Source organism: Scophthalmus maximus, chromosome 3 (genome assembly GCF_022379125.1).
Source record: "Scophthalmus maximus strain ysfricsl-2021 chromosome 3, ASM2237912v1, whole genome shotgun sequence".
In the NCBI taxonomy this organism is placed as follows: Eukaryota; Metazoa; Chordata; class Actinopteri; order Pleuronectiformes; family Scophthalmidae; genus Scophthalmus; species Scophthalmus maximus.
Window position 1 is genome coordinate 17,456,248 of NC_061517.1, and position 10,178 is coordinate 17,466,425.

At 42.3% G+C, this 10,178-nt stretch overlaps 1 protein-coding gene and 1 long non-coding RNA gene across 3 annotated transcripts; one reads left to right on the top strand and one right to left on the bottom strand.

Annotated features, from left to right (window-relative positions):
• Positions 1-1,070: 1,070 nt before the first annotated feature.
• LOC118317541 (homeodomain-interacting protein kinase 2-like) lies at positions 1,071-3,128 on the bottom strand. Its single transcript, XM_035646344.2, has 2 exons — positions 1,466-3,128; positions 1,071-1,373 (listed from the first exon to the last, which is right to left on the bottom strand). Exons 1-2 carry the CDS (start codon positions 3,030-3,032, stop codon positions 1,309-1,311), a joined length of 1,632 nt encoding a protein of 543 aa, XP_035502237.1. The 5' UTR covers positions 3,033-3,128; the 3' UTR covers positions 1,071-1,308.
• A 173-nt stretch (positions 3,129-3,301) lies between these two features.
• Positions 3,302-6,488, top strand: LOC118316817. 2 transcript variants are annotated; one of them, XR_004795267.2, is made up of 3 exons: positions 3,302-3,571; positions 3,859-4,063; positions 5,731-6,488. It is a non-coding gene; the product is annotated as an uncharacterized LOC118316817 (long non-coding RNA). The 2 variants fall into 2 exon arrangements; XR_004795268.2 differs by having other exon boundaries at positions 3,859-3,921.
• The last annotated feature ends 3,690 nt before the right edge of the window (positions 6,489-10,178 follow it).

Here is a 10,178-nt window from a genome sequence, read left to right on the forward strand (position 1 = left end):
GAGCCATGCTCCGTGTAATGCGACACCGCCATGATCGTACTCATTTTCAAAGCAGGTTTTAGGTGTGAAATTGGGGCGCTAACTAAAAAAAGAGGTGAGAGCCCCCACGCAAACAAATCATCTGCCTGTTTATTCAGCGCTCTGCGGAAGGAGGCAAGTGCTCAGCGGCTCTTTGAACACTCCATAACCTTTAACCTTCTGTAACTCCCAAGAGTAAGCAAGAACAATCCTATCATCATTATTTATTTTTTTTATTTCTTAAGCATGTGTCACTAACCAGCACCAAGTGTCAGAATAGCACGATGGTTACGGACGGATACGGTTATGTAACTAGAAAAAGGCAATTTCTGAAGAGCTTGCTGCTGGAAGGATGGCGGTTAACTGGATTGCTGGCTCGACTTTGGATGAAGAAGCTGAAGGAGTATGAAGAGGGTGCATCTAATTAGAATGAATGGGATTTCGCAGTTGAATCAAACTCAATGTATGAGGGATGTGGACCATTTTAAGTTTTTCGAATGAAGATTGTAGCTGAACGTGTGAATGATGAGACACGAAGACTGTTTGAAAAAATATGCAAATGTCCAACTCCTGTCAGACTGTGGGTCTTGAAAATACTTTATTCATCATTTCAACCGTTGCTGCATTTTAGATCACAGTAAAATCAAACTCTGACATTGAATTGATAGAGAATTCCAATTTAAGAACACAATCCAGTAACAGTAAGGTGCTTTACGATCTCCATTTCTTCACCGGCCATGATGACGTCACTCTACTCTCCCTTCATCTGACTGTTGGAGCTCAGTTCAGGTGAAGGAGCCTCAGAACATCTGAGGTGAAGAAGCTAAAACATTTTCTTTGACCGAGCTCAACTCTTTGATTGGTTTTGAACTACACATTTTGAATGCACACGATGGCAAATGAAATAAAAGAATGAAGTCAATATGTATCTTAAAAAACTATTCATCTTACCACATCAGTAAAAAGGTCAAATTCAACAGAGCTTTCACCTGAGTGTAATATTTTGAATTCTGTATTTACAATTCTGACAGCAAAGGAATAAAAGACAAATATTTAAATTCGAATGCTTTAATTGAATTTGATGTTTTTGATAAAGGTGGGAGGAAACCGGAGCACCCGGAGTAAACCCCTTACCACTTCAGTGGACCATACTCACATTCATGATGGCTCAGGACTGACAATTGATCCCTTGCCATGTGGCTGTGAGTTCGTCCTTAGAGCACTGAGGCCCTCAGAGCTCGAGCTCTGCTCCAGGTCAAGGTCGCATCCCGCCCCACTGGGTTCTGCCCTTCAAGGGGTGGAGGCTAGTGAGGCAGGATGTGGGGGGCAGGACTGGAGCGCTTCGTTATGTTCATCTTGGAAGAAAAAAAAAAGAGAAACGTCAAAATATCAAATTCCATTCAGGGTGAATTTCGACCTGTTAGCTTAGCAGGACATGTCTGCATACCTGATTGTATGTGACGAAGGAACTGGCTCAGCTCTGTCCTTTTTTTTCTTTTGGGCAATGCCCGTTTGTTCTTTCCGCGTGTAAAGATGGAAACCACTTGCTTCTTGACCCTGCCGAAAAATTTCCGCGCCGATCTGAACGCTTTCTTCCGGCGGGATCCATCGGCCTTGACGTCGCTGGCGTCAAAAGGTCTGACGGCAGCTAGAGCGCGGTGGGCGGTGTCTGCGTACGAGTTGGTTTTCATTCCATCCACCAGGTGAGCCATTGTTATAAAATGGTGACACAGGGCTTCACTGGCACAAATCCTCTGTTCAGCACTGAGATGCAGGCAACCCTTGAGGAGGTCTAAAAATGCCATTCTGTCTTCGAACTCAAGATTATCCTTTTTCTCTGGGAATCGTTTGACCGCATCCTCCAAATTACAGAACATGTTAAAAAAACTCTCGGAGACTGTTGGCATGATACCGGTTTCCTCCTCGAACTCGTCTGGTGTCCTTAGTCTCCAATTTTCTTTCTCGTCCAAAATGAAAAATATCAAGCTGTGCATACCAGCATTTATCTGGCTACTATGTGGATAGCCCAGCAAGTGCACTAGAGTGTTCATCCAATCATACGGACAGTCAAAAGGGAAGACGTCCATGCCGAAGTACATGAACGCCATGACGCAGCCTACTGCCCACATATCAACGGCTTCTGTCAAGGGGAGGCCCAAGAATACTTCTGGAGCCCCGTAGGCAAAAGTCCCGGTGGCGTCGTCATCCTCCACGTGGCCCACCGAAAGGGCCAGGCCAAAATCGATCAGCTTGATTTTGAACGGCTGATCCTTGTGATTGACGAACATTATGTTCTCGGGCTTCAAGTCCATGTGAATGACGCCAATATTCTTCAGGGCCTCAAAGGCCACCAGTAGCTGTTGGGTCACGGGGCGAATTTCGTTGAGACTGAATTCTGCACTCTCTCTCTCCTTGATCAGGTCCGTAAGACTCATGTCCAGCATTTCAAATGCCAGACAAGGGAGTTCACCAAACTGGAAATTCTCAATGAATTTGACAATGTTGTGTTGGTCAGGGTCAAGGACCCTAACCTTCTCTAATATCGCTAACTCCCTTTGGATGATTTCTTCATCGCCATTCTCTTTGTGGATTTTTATCGCCACCACCTCGCCCGTGGTCAAGTCCACACATTTGGCGACTTTGCCGAAGCCTCCCTCTCCTATAAAGCCCATTATATTGTAGCTGGTGGTCTCGCTTTGGAGTACCCCGTCGCTTGGAGTCACGTAGGCTGCGGCTTCATCAGTTGGGGTGTCAGCTTTACCAGCTCCACAGACAGCTGGTGAAAGATTGGTGTTTGCGTTGCCGTCAGTTAAAGAGGCAGCAGTTCCTGCCACTTCTACAGTGGGAGGTGCAGTTACAGCTGAAGGTCCGGGTGAATTGTGCCGATTGGGTCTGTCAGAGTATGAATGCTTCTCTCTGGACCTGTAGAGGAGAGAATCTTCTCTCCTGGATGTACCCTGGAGTATATCCCACATTTTTACCAGCAATGTTTCAGACCCTTCCTCCATGCTCATTCTTGTTGTTGAGTTTTTCAATTCAACAACAATTTTTGTTTTTCGAAAAATACGTTTCAAATGCTTCTGACTTCCAAACGCTAGTTGTCTTGTCTTATTCCCTGACAGACTGAGGTATAATACCTGACCTGGTTCAGACATAGGCTCTTATGTGCTTGAGATTAAAGACAAAGGATGTCATCTTTTATCCTATGATCCATTGATGTCTGTATGCTGTCATTGGTGGCAATAGTACTGTACTGCACATTATAGAAAAGGCGATTTCTGAAGAAAGTTGTGTCTGAAGTCTGAAGTATGAATAATGAGAAATGAAAACTGCTTGACAAAGTGTGAAATTTTTTTGAACGTTGTCGTAATATGAGTGAGTTGAAGAGACATTTTTAAGATCAGTTTCCAGCTCCTCTACACTCTAGAGCTAAACATCAGTGTGAGAAAGTCTGAAATAGTTCACTTCAAACAAAGTTGAATATTTTGAAGTTTTGATGGGATTCGAAAGTTGAATGACACCTTGAATGTCTGAAAGATCTGGAATATTTTAAGTATGAATTCAGTTTGTAGTCGAAAGTGTGAATGAAAATGCATCAAAAGTGAAAATGTGTCAATTTTGAACATTTCCTTCATTAATTAATTCATATTATCTCGGAAAGTATGACCGTTGGGAAAAAGTTGTATACATGCTGGAACGTCCTAATCGAGCTGAATGTTTTGATCTTTGATGTTTGATGTAAATTAAGTTTCTAAAAATTCATTCACTCCAACAATAAACTTGTAGAATAACACATGTTCAACAAAATTCCTCTCCTGTGTTCTTTTCCTGCTATGATAGGTTAAGATGTCTGCTGTGAGACAGGCCTCCTGCACTTGGGGACGTGGTTGATGACACAGATAGGTGATGTTGTTAGTAGCCATAGACTGTCTACAAAATTGGACGTAGTCACTGTGCATAGAAAGTGAATCCAATGCAGAAAAGCCTGAAACCTGCATTCTATGGAATCTCCAGCAGAGGGCGACTCCACTGGTTGCAAGAAGGAGTCAGTTCTATAGAAGTCTGTGAGAAAATTACTCTACTTCTCACTTGATTTATAACGTCAGATACATGTTCATAAGGAGTTTATGGTCCTAATCTCTAGTTTCAAGTCTTCTTCGATACAGCAGGATGCTCATTTTGTTTATGGTCGCATTTACAGTAAAATAAACGGTAAAGCATGGTAGGCATTGGGGCTTGGATAATGCGTGATTGACAGCTACTGCCGTCCAATGGATGCAGGTTGCAAGTGTAGGTGGACGTGCAGTGGACGAGTTCTCAGTTAGGCCCGGCCCCCGCTCCTCCAAATATGGTTACTTCTGGTTTTAAAAAAAAGAAGCTAAAAAATGCTAAACTCTGTGACATCAGAAAAGTTTATTAACCATCCATAGTTTCAAGGTCTGTGCTTGTTCCCTTTCTCGTGCGTGTGTGTGTTTGTGTGTGGTGCAGCGGAAAGGAAATCACGTGTCATCTCGGCTGCGCGCATACCGGCTCTGCCATATGCTGCTTTGTATAAAGGCAGAGTCTTGTTGAGAGGCCTTATGTCGAATCAAATATAAGCAACAAACATATTTAATGACAGTATCATGTGCAGCAACAAGGTGAACCTGCAGGTGCAAGGTGCTGGTCGGAGGTCTGTTATAAACAGTGAGTTCTCCCTGTCTAATGCTATAATCTCTCTAGTTTCTTAGACCGATGCATGTAGGTGTGTGGTTTTCCTGCAGTTCCTGTCTTTTGCTTTGCACCACTGCGTTTATGTACCTATTCCTGTCTTCGTTCATTGGAAGGCTTCATTCTTTCATTGTCGGCCATCTGTTACACTCAGTGTCCCTCTCCATCTCCCAGTAAGGCTGGCACATGATAAGTTAGGATTTTATTGTGGCGTGTGACCCAGCTTCCAAACAACTTGGCAACTCTCTTGTTTACCTTCATGCACAATTGAAGCCTGATTGAAGATCACACATTCGGCACAGAAGAGAGTTTGCTGGTTTAAAATGTGTGAATAACGTGTCAGGACTATGTGTCTGAAAAAATATGAATGAAACTGTAACAGTGACACAAATTTGATCAATAGTAGGTTACAGTTTTATTTGATCTCACACTGAAAAGGAACAGTTGCGTGCCGGCATCACTTTATCGCTTCCTTTTTTGGAAACTGTGTCACTGAGTCGTCAGTGAATTTAGAAGTTATTGCTCTGGCAACCACACTGGGTTTGAATTAAACTTTCAAACGCTTCAGATGGCTGAACGGTTTCCCCGGGGGAAGCTGTAAAAAGAGCTGGTCACAAGTTTCTTCACTTCACTTGATGGAAAATAAATAAATGAAAATTGCGTGATTAACGTTCAAGATCTCAAAAAAATAAATAAAATGGAAATGTTACTATGTCTTCAACTACAATTACCGACAGTAATTAACTATTAATTCCCTTCTTTCACTCCGTGAACTAAGTATTTTTGCATTCAGAACCATAATGCTCCTCCATAATTTAAGAAAGCAAAAAAAACATTTTAGGGGCAAAAACGTAAACCAGATTATAGGAGGAAAAAAGGCAAACAGATTATACATTTCTGGCATTGTTACAATTGCACACATTATTGTGTTGTGTCAAACCTACATTCATTGATCACCCTCCATAATAATCCCAACCTTTTCTTTCACTTTCCTCGTCACAGACTTCCCTCAATCTGCTCCGCTGCAGGACGTGCTGGGACACGGCCCAAACAGAACGCTGACAGAGACCGAATCGTTTACCGTCACGCTTGTTAACTCTGCATTCAGAGGCTGGAAGAGGTGGCGTGACTCTTTTGTGAGGCGAAAAGAGTTTGAGAGAAATGGCAAAACTTGATGACTGGTCTGTCATGTTGCATTCGGCCCTTTTGAGTACCACGCTACAAACTCAGAAACTCAAAGGGATCGGAAATATAAACGTACATGATTTTAGCTTTATAAATTAAATGAATTATTTATGTTACGTTCAAGCTTCCTTCAGGTTAGCTGCCTCTGATTGGTTTCTGTATAGGTGGCAGCAGAAAAGAAGAAAAACAACCAGAAACCAAAAATCCAGACTTTCTCTCTTGTGGAATATTAAAAACCAGAATGTGTTGAGGAGAAAGATCAACAAACCGAATCCACAGTGGAACTTCATTAATACTGCAAGTGCGAGGTTCTGGAAATTGAACTGCATGGTAATTGTCTCCAAAGTTTGAGTGACATATTTTCCAAATGCTTGACACATTGATTTTTACTTTGCATGGCCTTAAAAAAAACACCTCCTCCAATACAAAAGCTGCTGCTGTGTATTCATCTCAGGTTTTACACAAAATTAATTTCATATAGAGAAAAAGGAGGAACAACTGATGGCAAAACATTGGATCTGTGACTCGCTTACATCTGCTATTTCAGTTGAACTATAACTAAATATCTTTGTCTTTGCTGCTCACCCTCATTCTTTTGTTTTCGGGCGAACTCTGGACGAAGAATGAAGTAAAAATTATTAAATCACAAACATTACCTGCTAACAGCTCAAAAGCGTCCCCCTAATGTAACTATATTCAACTCATTCAAAGTTGACGATAAAAACATTGGTTCTTTGTTGCAGGTGATTATACATATATGAACACATAATTATGGACAAAATATTCAAATTCTGTGAATACGTTCTTTTAATATTACACGCTGTAGCTTTAAGTTCGGCCTAACTGTTCTGCAATATAAGCAACATGGCTGACTTTGGTCATCGCAAGGCTAAAATGTGAAAAGTAGCCTCTTATCATTGGCTACTCACTTGGTCATTATAACCCTAACAATAACTAATGAAGAGTGTTCCGTCTCTGATGCCATTTTCGAGACTCACGAAGTTGCAACGAGAAAACCAATCCAAAAAAACGTCTCACGCCGACAGCTTAATTTTAATTGATTTCAGTCTGGAAAATGAAAATGACTATTTCTGTCATAGCTTTATATTAAATTAACTTTCCGCCGTGGGAGCGGAAGACTTCCTCGTCCGAACCCCTTTGTGGTGGAAAGAGAGAAATCGATTAAAGGATGAATAAGATGAAGTAGATGATATACACATTAACTTACTATGACCCTCACACAATCACCCTCAATTTATTTTCAGACTTGCCTTTCAAGCAAATAAGTGGTACGGTACATGAATCAGCTGAGATGTGCACAATGTGAACAGACGTGAAGGATTTTTTCCATCTTGATGCCTTCGTAGCTACAACAGAAACCTGATTTGACTGAGAGAATCACCACGATCATCATCCATTCATTTGTGCGCTAACATGCTGCAGATGATGAAGTTGGCTGTTCAACAGGAACAAATAAATAAATCTGCAGATGCCTTCTGACAGAGTGAATTATCAGAAAGAAAATATTTGATCATCAGTATGAAAAGGGGAAATTGTTTTAGAAGAAATTCTTTTAAAGAAGCTCAAGTGTGCCGAGGATCTCAGTCGTGGACGTTTCTATCCATCCATAATCTATTCCAATTATCCCCTGAGGGAATGAGGGGGGTGGAGCCAATCCCAGTGGACATTGGGCGAGAGGCGGGTTACACCCTGGACAGGTCACCAGCCCATCCCAGGGCCAGATACAGAGAAAAACAACCATCCATGCTCACGTTCACACCTATGGGCAATTCAATGAGAGACCTTGTAGAGAAAAATATGAGAATGAGTAAATTAGGAGGAATAGACGTTTAGCAGGAAGTAGATCCATCATGGAAGCGATACGAAGGAGACTTCCCCCAGGAGCCAAGACACTGGTGGTGATGAGGAATGAAGCAAATAGGTGGGACGTCACATGAAGGGCCTCTGGTTGGATGGTTTAATGGGACATGACCAGGCATCTGTCGTTGAGGTGGTGTGGGGGTGGAGGTGGGCCATTAAACGATAGCGGTGTTGAAATGACGGCTGAATGAAAGGGGAGAAAGAACATTGTAAAATGTTGACAGCTCATGAGTGATTTGGCTTAAGGCGAGCGTGTCGAGTTGTGATTGGACGAAAACGAGAGAGAGCTGGTGGAGCTTAGAGCAGGAACCCTCCGCTTGGGAAATGGGAGGTGTGCACAGAAGACGGTCTTCCTTGTCTGAACTTTGGCTAAGCTTCATTTCAGAGTCTCCAAACACCCTAAGGTGAAGGCTTTTTGGACTGTGGGACGAAGCAGGGTGCCCAGAGGCAACACACAGACACAGAGAGAACATGAAGACCCCACACAGAAAGGCCCCTGCCGGCCACCAGGGTCAGAATGTTTGAAGAAAAATACTTTTTGGGGTGTTTTAATGGCATATCACAGATCTTTTATACATTTACAACACACCCAACACATGGACATACCTGTGTTTTATATCTTTTAAAGACAAAAACTCATATAGTATAAAAAACTAACTCCCAATTGTATTTTTCAAAATGCAGTCTTTACTTTAGAGACCATCTACATGCATTATACTGCCTAAAATGACAGGCTTTTACTTGTCAGTCTTTCGCTTTCAATATATATCCTACATGCTGTAATAGTCATCAATTTAAACCCTGCACACTGTATAAGTAAATGCTGTAAATGCGTATAGAAATGCATCGCACACAAAGTACATATCCACACGTCCCCGTCTGCATATTTATCAAGTATCTATTATTTATTTCATCAGTTCGTTCACTTGTCCTTGTTCCTAGCTGTATGTCTTTTTAAAGTGAGAGAAACGTTAAACCAGAGATGATGATATCTGATTTCTGAGGACGCCTCAATTGAGATCGAAATGACAGCAGACTAAATGTTCAAAGCTCATGTACTTGTTTTCATTTTGTGCACAGGAGTGAAGCAGCACATTGTAGAAAATGGTCAGAAGTGTTACGTTACTATGCAGGAAAGGGGCCAACCTGGTGGTATGGTGAGTGAGAGGTGCAAAAGAGAGAATAGATGAAATGATGATGGTATGATGTGGACAATCTCCTCTGTTTTCTACCTCTGGCGAAAGTGCTCATCGAGGTCCACCCCGCCTATGGGTCACTCAGTCGGCCTTTCACGGCTGACCGATAGGGTTTCCTTGCCCCGGCCCTGTTGCTCGGAGTGGAGTGGAGTGGAGTGCTGGCAGGTTGCGCATTTTAATCTGCTTAAGTATTCGCCCCCCACAGCAGCGCCAATGAGTCAGTGATGTCAAAGAGATCGATACTGGTGTCGCAGGTTTACTGAGCGGCCAGGAATCTCTGCAGGAGCTAGAAAATTGCGGTTGGACGCCGCAATTCATCAGCCACTTCGTGATAGCAGATGGGAAATGGACCACATGGGACTCCTGCCATTACAGTCTGGATCTGGAGAAACGACAGGTGCTGGTTGTTGTTTCATGGTTTAGAAGCAGTTTGGTTTGTGTGCTGTTAGGACTCAGCGGGCATTTGCCTTTTCTAAAGCCAGAGGACAGAATAGAATAGAATACATAAACAGCTTATTAATACCCTTCAGATATTAGATGTCAAGATTGTTATTAAACACATTCAAATTAAGGGAAAAACCCCAAAAGCAACATCTACTTGAAGAATATCCAAGTGACTCACTCACTCTAGGAAGGACCAACGGTGTCTCACCCTGTACAGGTTGTTAAGCCCTACGAGGCAAATTGTGATTTGTGAATATGGGATATACAAATAGAATTTGATGATGATGGTGGCGACGATGATGAAGGGAAGATGATCTTCTTCAGTGACGAGCATTTTTTAAGCTTGTGCGTGGGAGAGCTCAGAGAATAGTAAGTTGACCTTTGTGCTTAGAAGAGTATAATGTAGTCTGTCAGTATCTGATTAATATGAACAAAAAAGTGTTCAAATTGGATATCACGGGTGTTGTGAAGCCAAACATTTCTCCATCACTCACTCAGAGTCTTGTCATTCAAAAGTGAACTCAAAATCATTGTTCACTTTTTGCTATTCACGGTACAAAGCCAATATCTGACTGAGCCAGGCACTTCCCGTGGAGAGCTGTCTTTTTCCTGTGCTCTGTGAATTGAACAACAGTGTTGTTTCGGTGCCTCAGTTTTCGGTGCTTTACGGATTTCTTCCGAGCGGAGCTTTAGTCTTTCTCTTCGAGGCCTTCACAAGTATGTTCTTCCTCCCTCTTCTGCTCT

What these genes read in the sequence shown, in the direction of transcription:
- LOC118317541 (XM_035646344.2), bottom strand. Translation starts at nt 3,032, where the DNA reads ATGAGCATGGAGGAAGGGTCTGAAACATTGCTGGTAAAAATGTGGGAT. An exon ending in CCTTCGTCACATACAATCAG is followed by an intron (nt 1,374 to 1,465) that starts GTATGCAGACAT and finishes TTTTCTTCCAAG; the next exon opens with ATGAACATAACGAAGCGCTC.